Consider the following 14,320-nt stretch of genomic DNA (forward strand, 5'->3'; position numbering starts at 1 on the left):
AAAATTCTCTTTTCACTTTGTCATGATGAGGAAAAAATGAATTTCAACAACTGTAGAATCAGGCTGCAGCATAACAAAATTGACAAAAATGAAGAAGGTCTGAATACTTTCTGAATGTGCTGTATATCTTTCATTAGTAGCACTGAGCAGCTTAAACATTTGCAATTTTTAAAATAAAATTCAATGCTTAAATACAGGTTTAGTGAACACTTTTATGGAAATGATAAAATATGGTTAAATTTTGCAATTACAATGTAATCATAATAATTTGATTCAAAAAATCAACTTTCACTCAGTAAGTAGGTAGGGGAGATTAATGTTTATGAAGTTGAAATCAAAATGGATTAAAATGACTCCTCAATGTAATTTTTAGTATGATGATATTAACTGTTGTCTTTGGTGGATGAATTTAATTCGTTAATGGATACATTGATTTCTATAGGTAAATGAGTGATTCAAATTACCTTGAATATAAATTCATATATTTAAAGAGTATATGAGAAATTTCATTTGTCAAATAAGATTATATATTGGCCACTATAATGAATTGCAACTTTTACTAGAGATAATTCATATTATATTGGATGAATTGACTATAGACAGTTTTATAAATGGATGGAATAAAGGGCATTCTGTCCAGTATTTACATATAGGTTTAATCAAGCTTTATGCTACCTAAACACACATCTAATATCAAGTAAGTGATAACAATTTAATATATTCCATGTATGTTTTGACACAACAAAATATAGAAACAATGGCAAGCATATATCAATGTTTAATATTTTCATAATATCAGGAATTGAAGCAACTGGGTTTACATTAGGTTAAATTATTAAAACATTTATGTTTTAGCACTAAAGACAGTCCTACTCTCTATTTAACATAAAATTGTGTGAAAGAAAAAAAGCACACAAAATTTTATAATTATTGCCAATATAGTGGAAAAAAAGCAACCCTCATTTCTGTATTTTCATTTTTTACTTAATAAACCACAACAAAAACAAAATTGAGATTAATATACAACAGTAAGGGAGGACCTAGATAGAGTACCGTATATACTCGAGTATAGGCCGACCCGAATATAAGCCGAGGCACCTAATTTTACCACAAAAAACTGGAAAAGTTATTGACTCGAGTATAAGCCTAGGGTGGGAAATGCAGCAGCTACCGGTAAATTTCAAAAATAAAAATAGATACCAATAATGTTTTTGAATATTTATTTCAAAGAAAAACAGTAAACTAGCAGTGTATTCAATGAAATACTTCACTCACCTCATGATGCTGATGTCCCGCTGTGATGATGATGTCCCGTGCAGCCGCGGGAGCGATGTCCCGCCTCCTATGACACACGGCACAGTGATTCCTATCATTGGATCACTGTACCAGAGGAGGTGGGACATCGCTATGTGGCTGCTTGCCATAACAAGGAGGAGGTGGGACATCGTTGCAGAGCGGCAGGAGGGGGAGGAAGGGGAATCGTAAGACAGCCCTGCATTACATTAGAACGTGAGGAGGGGGGATGGTGCGGTGCGCGCTGCGCGGCAAACTGACACAGAGGGAGGGGAAACTCACAGGGGCACTGGGCCATTCACGAGTGTCACCCAGCGGCATGGCCCCGCCCCTTTTTCTCCTCCATTTCGGGCAAATTTTTCACTGACTCGAGTATAAGCCGAGGCGGCTTTTTTCAGCCCAAAAAGTGGGCTGAAAAATTAGGCTTATACTCGAGTATATACAGTAGCTATGTAAACATATAGGTGCTCAGCTTCAAAACACTAAGCTCCATACCAAGTATTAATTTCGAAGGATGGGATAATACATTTTTGCACTAGCAGTGAGAAACCAATTGATGAGTATTGCATCTGTGCATCTGAAGATTTGAAATTAACCTATCTATGTCTGTGAGTCTTCTGCTGAATTAAGCTGATGAGTTGAACTAAATCATAGTGTTGGGAGATTTGAGATTTACTAACTTCAATCACTCCCTCTTCTCCATCCATTGGGTCTTTCTTGAATGTGTTGTCTCACATATACAACTCATTTTTGTACTTAAAAGTTAGTCATAATGTTTTCATAGATCCTTCAGTTTTTGAAGCTATAGATACTGACTACTGAATAATTCAGACCAGTCTTTCTTCCATTTCTGTGAAATTTTTACTTTCCTGTTGCATGTTATAGATAAAATTTGGAAACATATATCAATGTACCTTTACATTTAAGAATTTATATGCGAGTTTTATAAATATCTGATGGCACAGGTTTTTTTAATTAGACACAATTAAATGATCCATTTGGGATACAAATTATGTTCTAGGCTCTAAGTCACAATTATATTGACTAATTATTATATTTATAGCATTTACATCAGAGGCGGATTCCTGCCTGTTCTAACCGGTTCGGTAGAAGAGGTTCGTCAAATCTACCGTACCGGTTGAAGAGGTTCCACCAGTGGACCCGGAAGTAAGTTCCGGAATTCCTGCCCTGGCCCTGTCGCTCACTTGCCCTGCCTGTTCCATCGCAGCTCTCTCTCTCTCCCGCCAGTCTGCACTAAACTAGCCCAGCCCGCCGCTCACTGATTGGCTGGAGTTCAGCCAATCAGTGAGCGGGCTGGAGTCAACCCGCCTGCCTCTAACACCTGTTTAAAAGCGCAGCGCCAACGGCCAACATCCCGAGCAGCTGTTGCATCATGCTTGCTGATCAGGTCCTCCCTTCGCTTCACCTTTCAGCAGCTTCCTGCTATCCCCCTCCCCCCTCCCCCCAAGTCCCCAGCCTCACCTGACTGGCTAAGCCTGCCAGGTGGTGGACCTAGCTGACCCAGTTGTCCCTTGTAACTTCAGTCCAGCTTACCTGCTGCCTCGTCGCTTGCCTGCTCCCTGCTGCATCCATCGCATCAGAAAGCTGCTGATTCTGTCTGCTGGTAAGTGACCTGTTTTTTTTTCTTTTATGCTTTTAATGTTTTTGTTAAAGAATATTTTATTTATTGTGTATAGAATTTTTTTAAATCGTTTTATTTAAAAGTATTGAGTATAGAATTTTTAAAAATGCTTTATTTTAATTTATTGTTGATAGAATCTTTTTTAATTGTCTTAGACTATTTAAAAAAGATTCTATCAAGAATAAATTAAAATAAATCATTTAAAAAAATTCTATACTCAATACTTTTAAATATATTGTGTATAGAATTTTTTAAAATCATTTTATTTAAAAATATTGAGTATAGAATTTTTTTAAATGATTTATTTTAATTTATTGTGTGTGGAATACTTTTAACTGGTTTTATTTTAAATTATTGTGTGTGGAATACTTTAAAATGGTTTTATTTTAACTTGTTGGTAGAATTTTTTTAAAAATTGTCTTAGACTATTTAAAAAAAATATTCTATCAGTTCTGTCAGTTAAGTAAATCATCATGATACATAACATTATTGCCATTTTTAAACCGCTTAGAGAGGGCTGAAAGCCCGATGAAGCGGTATATAAGTCTAATAAATAAATAAATAAATAAATTTTAACTTTCGGGTTGGTTTCTTCATATATATTGATAGTCAGAGGTTGGCTGGGAAGGTCTCAAAAAGCAATAATTTGACCCTGGGACACTACAACCATCATAAATACATGCTGATGGCAAAGTTTCAGAATTGCAATCACATTACTGCAGGGAGGCTTTGATTGTCATAAATGTGAGGACTGGTTGTAAGTTACCTTTTTAGTGCGATTGGAACTTCAAATGTTTGCTAAATTAATGGTCATAAGTCAAGATAACCTTCATTACACCACATAGCCTGTGAGTTCTGCACCAAAACAGCCACAGAGAGAGACTATTCTCAACAATATGAATTGTTTCATTAATCAATTTTCTGCACTTTAGAAAAACAAAAAAAAGTCACAAAGAAGCTATATTATTCTTCCACAATTCCTTGAAATGTTCTGCTGTCAACTTCTTGAGCCATTATAGCTTGGAATTATGGAAATAAAGTGGAAAATTACCGGGAAAGAAGTTGAGCAAAACTGGGTTCAACAACAAGATTATTTAGTTGACTTTATAAAACATGGACCAAGTCTTTATTCCTTAAAACACAAGAGCAACGATGTGGTGCAGTCATAAGAAGATATAGTCATAATTTTAAATCTTAGACTCCAAACGTTCCAACATGATAAAGCATAATCTTTACCATACCACATCAACAGTCATAAAAAGGGTCCCTACACTTAAATTTTATCAGGCAAAACCCCCCAGTGATGCTAAGTATAAAAGAAATCAGGAACAAATGATTTTTAAAGAGATATAGGGAGACAAGTTGATGGGGAAAGAGGAATAAGAGGGGAAAACAATCACTTACCTAGGACCCCTAGCCTGTAGTTGATGGTTACAACAATGACATTTCCGTAGCTTGCCAGTATGCTGCCATCAACTATATTCCCTGTACCTTCCATATATGATCCACCATGAATATAGACCATCACTGGTTTCTTGCTGTTCTGATCATGTATATCTGAAAAGAATATAAGTAAGGAAAACACAAGAAAGTAATACAAGTATTAAATTTTAAAAATCATAGGTTTTTTTTTTTACTTCCAAAGAGCTAATTAGTTGTTTTGCATATTTTTTTCATTTCAAATGTATTTCTTATATGATCACGGTTATAACCAATAACAAAAAGAAAATATGATTTCTGGAAGAACTTTGGGAAAAAATACCTAAGTATCACTTATATACAGTTGATTTTAGGACTGAAAAGGTAACAGAATATTCCCAATACTCAAATATCCAACCAAATAAAAATAGATTAACAACTGCTGTTAGAAAATCCACATGGCAATATTCATTTCCAATATTCAGTTGGCTTATTAAACACGTTTTTTTTTGCAATTTATGAAATAAAGAATGTATATAGTTTGAACACAACAAACTGACATTCTTACTACCCCTCTCCCCATAAACTAACATTCAAAGTTCCAAAAAAATCTGGGCAGAATATTTTTTTTGACAGATACATTATTCTTTCGTTCAAAGCACACTATATTTCCATGTAACATAAGCTACTTAGAGACACCGAAGAGTTTAACAGTACATTGTGTAATAAATACATTTTGCCATTGCCTTCTTTTAGAATCTTCTTTTCAACTTCTAACTCTACTTTACTGGTATTCCTCCATCCAACAACTAACCATATCCAACCCTGCTTAGGTTTTCCATCTCTACTACCAATTAATATAATGGAATTAATATATAATGCAATTAATATAATGGATAATTTCACGTAGTCAGCAAAATGCTTTGTGCAATTAAGAAAAGCCAATTTAAACAGCACTTATTCCCCAAATTGCCTTTCCAGAACAATTTCTCTTACATATTCTTGACCATTAATTTCTCCTAATGTACCAGACACACACATGCTAGTTCAAGCAAGCCCTGGTATCATTCAAAAGGTAGTGGCATTGGTTTGAATGACTACTATACTACAGAGCAGCATAATAAATAAAGATCAAGACACATTTCACAATCTATTCCAAATAGCCATACAACTGATTGCTAAGCATTGCAAAGAGTTGGCTTTGAGGATTTGATGAACATCCTTCGTTGAAGACTTATTTGTTTTTGCAATCAATGAATTTATTAACTAGAAGTAACTTTGGATTACAATCAAAAGGAACAAAGATGTATTTGTCTGGACAATATATTACCAGTTAATAGTTCAGTTCTGTTATGTTTACTTACAGTAGTTATAGATTGAAATAAAAAGCATGTTTTTTCCAGGAGTATCACCTATTGTAATATACTGTTATTATATTCATGTAAGAATTTTTAAAGGGAGGTGAAGTAGTCTTATAACTAGAAAGGACGTTGGTCTTACCTGAACGTCTATTTTCGGAGGGGGGGAGGGAGTGGTCACGTGTGGGTTTTATCTTAGCCTGATTGGTCCAAAGACTGAGAGCAAAGCTTTAAATACTGGTGCCTTCCAATCCTGGCCCAGATTCTCAAAGCCGAATGGTAGAACTGAAACAACAACAACAAAAAAAACACAACAAACCCTGGGAACCCCTGGGCCCTCCCCTTGGCCCCAATGAACACGACTCAGGGCGGGTCGTGACCACTATCTCCCCCCCTCCGAAAATAGACGTTCAGGTAAGACCAACGTCCTTTTTCCAGAGGAGGGGGAGGGAATGGTCACGTGTGGGACATACCCAAGCTAAAGGTCCCAGGGAGGGAGAACAGGAACCACTAGGGCCCAAGGGGAGCCTCAGCTGCCACCCCCTGCAACACTCTCCGACCGAAGGATGCGTCCGCAGACGCGAAGGCATCCAGACGATAATGTCGGATGAAAGACATCGGGGAAGCCCAAGCGGCCGCACAACAGATGTCCTCAAATGGGGCCCTCGTGGCCCAAGCCGCCGTGGTCGCGGCACTACTGGTAGAATGGGCCGTGATCCCCGACGGGGCTGGCCAACCCGAAGCCCCGTAAGTCTCCACAATGGCCTGATGTAGCCAACGGCCAATGGTCGCCGAAGACACTCTCGACCCCAGCGACCCCGGCTGAAAGGAGACAAACAAGGCCTCCGACCTTCGGACCTCCTTGGTCCGCCGGAGGTAGATTCGTGGCAGACATCCAACCGATGCCAGAGCCGTTCCCTGTCATTTGAGGGACCCGGACAAAAGTCGGGCAGGACAATCTCCTGAGCCCTATGAAAGGGGGTATTCACCTTCGGGATGAAGGCTGGGTCAAGGCGAAGCACCACCCTGTCCTGGTGAAAGAGACAAAGGTCGTCACTGGAAGACAGGGCACCCAGTTCAGAAATACGTCGGGCGGATTTAATCGCCACCAGGAAGGCCACTTTCAGCGACAAGAAACGTAAATGAACAGTACGGAGGGCTCGAACGGGGCCCCTGTCAAGGCCCTGAGCACCAGGGGAAGATCCCACATGGGGAACCTGTGGACGGGGGGAGGCCTGAGATTAGCCGCCCTTTTCAGGAAAAGCTTGATCAGGGGAGACTGGGAAAGGGAAGAAGACCTCCCCCCCAGGACTGAAGACAGGGCTGCTACTTGTCGACGCAAGGTATTCTGCAAAAGCCCGTCCTCAAGACCTTTCTGAAGGAAATCCAAGACGTTGGGAATAGTGGCCCTATCGGGAGAAATGCCCTTAGGCGAGCACCATCGGACGAAGGCCGCCCAGGTGGAGTTATAAATGCGGGTTGTCGATGGCCGCCGAGCTGCCTCGATGGTATGAATGACCCCGGAGGACAGATGAGCCTCCCTCAGAAGCTGCCGTTCAAGAGGCAGGCGGTCAGATGAAGCCACTGGGGTTCCGGGTGAACCAGAGCCCCCTGCAGCAAGACTACCTCCCCCCGCGGAATCCTCCACGGAGGGGTCAACGACAGCTGCACCAGATCCGTGAACCAGGGCCTCCTGGGCCAATACGGGGCCACTAGAATGACCAGGGCCCCCTCCGCCACCACCTTCCTGATGGTCCCCGGGATGAGGGGAATGGGAGGGAAAGCATAAAGAAGGCCCAGGGGCCACCGGCTCCGGAGGGCGTCCGTGCCCTCCGCCGACCTGGACTGGAAACGGGTGAAAAACTGTGGAAGCTGGGAGTTCATGGGTGACGCAAACAGGTCCACCAGAGGAGACCCGAACCGTTGGCAGATCCTCCGGAACAGCGATGGGTAGAGTTGCCACTCGCCGTTGTCCAGAGTCGCTCGACTGAGCCAATCCGCCTGGACATTGGAGAGCCCCGAGATGTGCTCCGACACCAAGAACAGCAGGTGCCTCTCCGCCCAGGAGCCCAGCCGCAGAGCATCCAACCAGAGGGCCCACGAGTGGGTCCCCCCTTGACGATTGATGTGTGCCTTGGTGGCCACATTGTCCGTCAGGAGGAGCACATGACGCCCCTCCACCGAGGACTGGAAGTGATGCAGAGCCAGTCGCGCAGCCTTCAGCTCCAGCCAATTTATGTTGTGGTGGAGATCCGAGGCCGTTCACCTGCCCTGCACCATCCGAGAGCCCACCAGGGCCCCCCACAGGAACAGACTTGCGTCCGTGGTGATGGTCACCCTGTCCGGCTCCCAGAAGCAGCAGCCCCGCTGAATGGCCATGGAGAGCCACCATGCCAGAGAGACCCGGACCCCCGCCGGGAGATGGAGAGTCCGAAGAGAATTGCTCAATCGTCCCCTCTGAAATGGGATGAGTTCCCACTGGAGGGGCCTGAGATGAAGCCTGGCCCATGGGACAATCCCAATGCAAGAGACCATCTTGACTGTGATAGAGAGAGGATGGAAGTGGACCACCTTGCACGAATGCTTTCCACCAGACGACGGAGGCTGTCCTGCCGTTCCTGAGACAGACTAACCACCCCTGACTTGGAATCTATGACTGTCCCCAGCTGCAGAATGCGAGTGGAGGGGGAAAGATGACTCTTGGCGAAGTTCACCGAAAAGCCCAGGCCTTGAAGGTTCCGAATGGTGAGCCGAAGATCCGAGACGGCCTGAGGAAGGGACCCCGCCTGAACCAAGACATCGTCTACATAACACTGGAGACGAACCGGTACAAACCGCAGATGAGCTGCCAGAACGTTTGTGAAGGTCCATGGGGCTGAGGCCAGGCCGAAGGGCAGAGCCCTGTACGGGTAGTGATGGGACCCGTGAGAGAACCTCAAGAACCGGCGATGAGCGGGCAGGATGGGAATGTGAAGATAGGCCTCCGTGAGATCCACGGAGGCCAGGAAGTCCCCCTTCCTGATGCCCTGAAGGATAGATTTGAGGGATGACATTTTGAAGCGTCTATACGCCAGAAACAGGCGCTTGAGGCCTAGAATCGCCCTCCAGCCCCCCGTGCTCTTCGGAACCATGAAGAGGTTGGAGTAGTGGCCCAGGCCTCGTTCCCCTAGAGGAACTGCCTCCACCACCCGAATGTCGAGAAGGTGGGCGATTGCCTGATCCATCAGGCGGCGGCGCTCCCGACTCCGAGACGGAGGGAATGACCGGAAGAGGTTTGGAGGAGTGGAGAGAAATTCTAACCTGAGACCGTGACGAACCGTGGCTCGGACCCAAGCGTCCGACGTGATCTTGTCCCATTGATCCGCATAGAGGGAGAGGCGGCTGCCGATGGGACGACTCGGGTTCGAGTCACTTCCCCCTGCGGAAGGAACAACCGCCTCCCCCACAAAAGGGCCGCCTGGAGTGGCCCTGGAATCGATTCCTGTCCTGAAAGGACGACCCGGAGAATTGCCTATCAGTTGGGAAAGAAGAAAAGCATTGGTTATAGCCGTAATCTGTAGCGTGACCCGTCAAAAGCGCGGACGACAAAAGCGCGATCGACAAAATCGCGCCTTTGACGTCATCACAGCGCGACGAAAAAGATCGAAAAATTCAAATAAAAATTAATAAAAATTAAATTAAAGCAAGCCGATTCACATAAAGGTAAGGGTTAGGGTTAGGGTTAGGGTTAGGGTAAGGGTAAGGGTTAGGGTTAGGTTTAGAGCGTTAGCGTTAGCGTTAGGGTTAGGATAAGGGTTAGCGTTACGTTTTTCGTTACTTTAACGGTTAGGTTTAGGGTTAGGTTTAGGGTTAGGTTAAGAGTTAGGGTTAGGGTTAGGTTTAGGGTTAGGTTTGGGGGGGTTAGGGGAAGGTTTTAGCTTTATTTTTACATTTTTTCGATCTTTTTCGTCGCGCTGTGATGACGTCACAGCGCGATTTTGTCGAGCGCGATTTTGTCCTACGCGCTTTTGTGGTGGAACCATCTGTAGCCCTATACCTTTGTCTATGGAAAGGGCGAGACTTAGCCTCGGGTTTCTTAGCATTAGTGGGAAGGACCTTCTTCTTGTCCTTGTCCTCAACCAAGATGGGGACAAGAGCCTCCCCGAAAAGATTGGGCCCCTTCAAAGGGGCGGCTGCCAAATCCCACTTAGCCTTGTTATCCATCTGCCAGTGGCGTAGCCAAAGAAGCCTACGCGAGGTAACAGAGGTGGCTAAGGCACTGGACGCAAACTTTACCATGTCCAGGGTCGCATCAGCAGAGAACTGGCAAGCCGCCATGATCTTAAAGAGATCTTGGTGGATCCGCTCGTCCTGGATGGGAATGTGCTCCTGAAGCTTCTTAAGCCACATAACAGTGGCACGGTTAAAGTAGGAGGTCGAGGCTGTGGATTTGATAGCCCACGCAGTGGCATTAAAATTCTTCCGCAAGGTAAGCTCAGCACGCTTATCCTCCGGCTTCATCTTATCCGCCGTATCGCCTGAAACCACCGGAGAGAAGGAAACAAGGGTGGCCACTGGGGTGTCAATGGCAGGCAATTGAATGGCCTGGGCAAAGGTCTGCTCCACCTTATAGTGCCGGCGGTCATTACTCCCTGGAGCAGAGAAATTGGAGGGGCGAGCCCATTGATCGGTCAAGATCTCCAAAAACAGGGGAGGAGCTGGAATTTCCTCCTTGTTAGTTGCCATGGCGGAGAACATGGCCATGTCAGGATCTCTAGGCAGGGGCACCGAGGGGTCCCCCGTTCCAACCTTGGTGGTCTGCCTCGCCTTATCCAAGAGGATCTTGAACATGGCTGGAACAAAGAGGCCCTTAGACGTGGGCTCATCTGAAAGGCCTGCATTCTCATCATCCGAGAAGCCCATGTCCGGGAGGCTCTCCCCCCCCCCCCAAGAAAGAAGCTTCGCTCACCATGGAAGGAGAGGAAGCACGACACTGGGCCCTGCCAAGTCCCCCATGCCTGGAAGAAAAGGACCCCTTGTCCCGCTGGGCAACACCCCTAGCAATGGCTGCAGAAATAAGCCTTTTAATATCCTCAGGAAGGTGCCCCAAATCTTCTACATCACCAAAGGCCAACCTTGCGGGGCCAACCTGCGTGAGGGACAGGGCCCCCTAGACGTCCCCTCCAAGGGATCCCTAGAAGGGGAAGGAGAGGGAGATCGCCTCCTTCTGGAGTAGGAACGAGGCCTATCTGGAGAGACCGAGTGGGAAGAATAAGGGCTAAATCCTCTAGGGGAAGAACGTGCTGAAAGAGGGCCCAGAAGGGACCTGGAGCTATCCCGGGATGAAGGCCTAGTAGACTTGGCCTGTCTTTCAGCCCTTGCAAAAGTTTTTTCAATAGCCCTGTGCCTCCTGGCTTCCTCCCTAGTGGAGGATCTAGCTGGGCGTTGGGCCTTCGCAGAATCCGGGGGGGGGGAATACTCTGGTCAACCCCCTGCCCTAGGCCTTCCCCACCCCCAATCAGGCCCACCTCCTGGCCCTGGGGAATTTCAGGCTCCTCGTCCATGCCTACTCATGTGTCCGATGCTGGAACGAGGGCTTCAAGGCATGAGGGAATAAGGCCTGGGCATCCGCAGATCAAAGCGCGCTCCTCGCGCAGGTGGCGGCAACAAAAATGGCCGCCGGGTCTCTTCGGACCAGCCCAGCGGCCAAATCAAGCCTCCTGTGGCTCAGCTGGGTGCTCAGATGCCCGCGCCGCTTCCAGAGAGGACGGGGGAGGCCACGCGGCACTCAGGCTCGCACCCCCTCCCCCAGAGGCCACTCGCAGCCAGAGAATGCCCATAAATGAATGCGGAAGCTGATCCGACGATCGTCGGCTCCGCAAGCGGCTAGGGGACGCCTCACGACGCCGCTGCTGCTTCCCGAGGCTTTATGGCCCGCGCAGCTGCCACTGCAGCCGCCGAAAAAGGAGCTGACACCCCCGCACTCCCGGGGATAGGGCTAAGGCTCCAGGCCCACAGGGGGGAGGCAGAACGCCCCACAGGGTCCTCCCCAACCGCCCGAGGCAGATGACTGTCCCTTGGGGCCGCAGCTGCACAATTTGGAATTTAGGAGAACGTTTTAAAGTGCCCAATTAATCCAAATAGAAACCAGATTGCAAAACAACAATAAATCCTACCTATATCTCTCTAACAGTGTTTGGACCAAAGACTGAGAGAATCTGGGGCAGGATTGGAAGGCACCAGTATTTAAAGCTTTGCTCTCAGTCTTTGGGACCAATCAGGCTAAGATAAAACCCACACGTGACCACTCCCTCCCCCTCCTCTGGAAAATTAAGTTGTTCCTTGGATCACACAAGCCTATATTTGAATATGAAATAAACATCTAGTTTCATTATTTGAAAATACTTGAAGACTGCAAGGAAAAATAAGATAACTGTTGCATTACCCAAAAAACAGATATTTTAGCAGCTACATTTCTAAAAAATAGGAATCATTTTGTATCTTGAGAAACAGGATATTAAAAGGTGATCCCACCATACTATACACATTTCTGAATGGAGAATGTAGAATGTATCAGATATGAAAATTGAGGAAAAAAATCAGGTGACAGTCGTAAAACAAGACCATACCAAGAGAAGATGTCAAAAGTACACATTCCTAATACAAATGGGTATTTCCCTTAATTTTACATTTATGGTACAAGTTTCAATCCTAATTTCTCATAGATCCTCTGCACGCTTCATATCTCAACTAATCATTCCATGGAAAGATAACTGTAGATAGAAAATACTGGTACTTTTACAATGCCACTCAGTGCAAATTTCTATCATGAAATGTAATGTTGGCCATGTTTATTCTAAGTCTGTAAAACCATCAAAATATACCAAAGAGATATATTTTAGAAAGGTTTTGGCTGGATTACTTTTTTTACAGAAATTTGAAAAAGTATGCAGGTAAAAAAAATAAGCCTAGCCTACTATAATGTATATAACTTTCTGACTTATTTTACTTAGAGAAAGGCATTTTTGCATAGTACAATATAGTGGTCTGCAAGAATTAACTAAATCCTTAGGAAAGTTCCAAATCCTTTGCAGTTGATTATTATCAAGTAATTTAAAGAATACACACAAACACACCCCTACCAGTTTCTCAGGGCTGATACTGCCTGAGCAGCTGTACTCATAACATCCCAAAGATTCTATTAAAATATTTACAGAAATAGGTTTACTTGCAATTTTACAATAACATGCAAGTGATAGAATCCCAAATAGGACACCTATCATTTGTTGACTATTGTATAAACTCACAAAATATTTTTTCAAGAGAAATGCGGGAATAAATGGTGGAGGCAATTTTGCCCCAATTACATGCAAAAGAAGGAAACTTTAAAAAAATAAAACAAAGCAAGTTAGAAAGCATCCCTGAATTTCCTTGACTTGTTTACATATTGAAGATAAGAAAAAGAAAAGAAAAAAAACCCCAAGGGAAGTGAAATTGCATCCAATATAACAGAAAGAGAAGAAAAATAATGTGAAGGTGAATTTACAAGCTACTAAAAGGGAAAAGAAAATATACAGAACATGCAAGGTTTCGGTTCCATTTCTTTTCTTCCCACTTAAAAGTTGGGAATTGGAATAAGCATTTGATTGTAAATAACATTTATGCTACTCAGTTCACAGATATTATAGATAATTTGAACTCTTATCTCAAATAGGAATTGCAGTAATCTAAATGCTAATTTGTGTTTTAGAAAAAAAGGAAGGTGGATTTTAGATAAGACAAAAATAAAACACCACACCAAAATGTGTGTGATTAAATAAAGGAGGGGAAATTTTTTTATGTTCATGCATATCAGGACTGCATTTTTTGGGGGGAAAAAACAACAACAAGAATACCTTCATCTTCCCCATGATCAGTACTGGTTATATCATCTGCGCTTTTCTTTGTGTTGGCTCCTAGGTTCAGAGGGAGCAGGAGAATAAAGGGAAAAAAGATAATTTGAAAATGGCAAATTCCCCAAAATTTAAAGAAACGATCCGGAAATTGCAAAAGAAAAAAATGTAATACACACAAAAAAGTCAACATTTGTACTGGAAAAATAATGGTTGCAAATTCCATAGAAACATAAATCTAAAAATATCCCAACAATTTTTTAAAAATGCTAGTGAGGAAAAACTGTTTATCTTGTGTTAGTGCCATTAGTTTGATTAAATGTGATTGGTAAAAGATATGTATATATTTATTTTTCACATTGAGAGTTCAATTTTCAGTACGTGATAGATCAAATGGACTTTTATGAAAGCTATTTAAGATATGGAGACATGATGAAAACACCTATGAAATTCAATATCAGTTATTCAATATACATTTTAACCCTAACCACACTGAACTTGGATCCCAAGAACTACAAGAAGTTGCCATCCTAATTTCATGGCAAACCTACAGTATTTGAAAATAAAAAAAAAAATCATAGACAGTTTATTAGCTATTGTATCAACAACTTGTAGGTCAAAATCTATTTTACAAAGCTGATTTTAGACAGAAACACATCTGAATATGAATGAATTGAATTCACATGATTAATGCACTTTGTTTTGAAAAGATGTGACTTAACTATGATAACCAAAAC

At 43.6% G+C, this 14,320-nt stretch overlaps 1 protein-coding gene across 2 annotated transcripts in view; it reads right to left on the bottom strand.

Annotated features, from left to right (window-relative positions):
• NLGN4X (neuroligin 4 X-linked) overlaps positions 1 to 14,320 on the bottom strand; it is a 236,946-nt gene that overhangs the window by 82,051 nt on the left and 140,575 nt on the right. The window contains exons 3-4 of one of the 2 annotated variants that reach the window (XM_087726768.1): positions 13,587 to 13,646; positions 4,340 to 4,492 (exon numbers count right to left, since the gene is read on the bottom strand). In XM_087726768.1, coding sequence (XP_087582894.1) covers positions 4,340 to 4,492; positions 13,587 to 13,646 — 213 coding nt within the window. The remainder of the gene's footprint in view (positions 1 to 4,339; positions 4,493 to 13,586; positions 13,647 to 14,320) is intronic. The other variant, XM_087726769.1, reaches the window with a different exon arrangement.

Source organism: Thamnophis sirtalis, unplaced genomic scaffold, assembly GCF_051295495.1.
Source record: "Thamnophis sirtalis isolate CommonGarterSnake01/CBP01778 unplaced genomic scaffold, rThaSir2_p1.2 scaffold_12, whole genome shotgun sequence".
NCBI classification, from domain to species: Eukaryota; Metazoa; Chordata; class Lepidosauria; order Squamata; family Natricidae; genus Thamnophis; species Thamnophis sirtalis.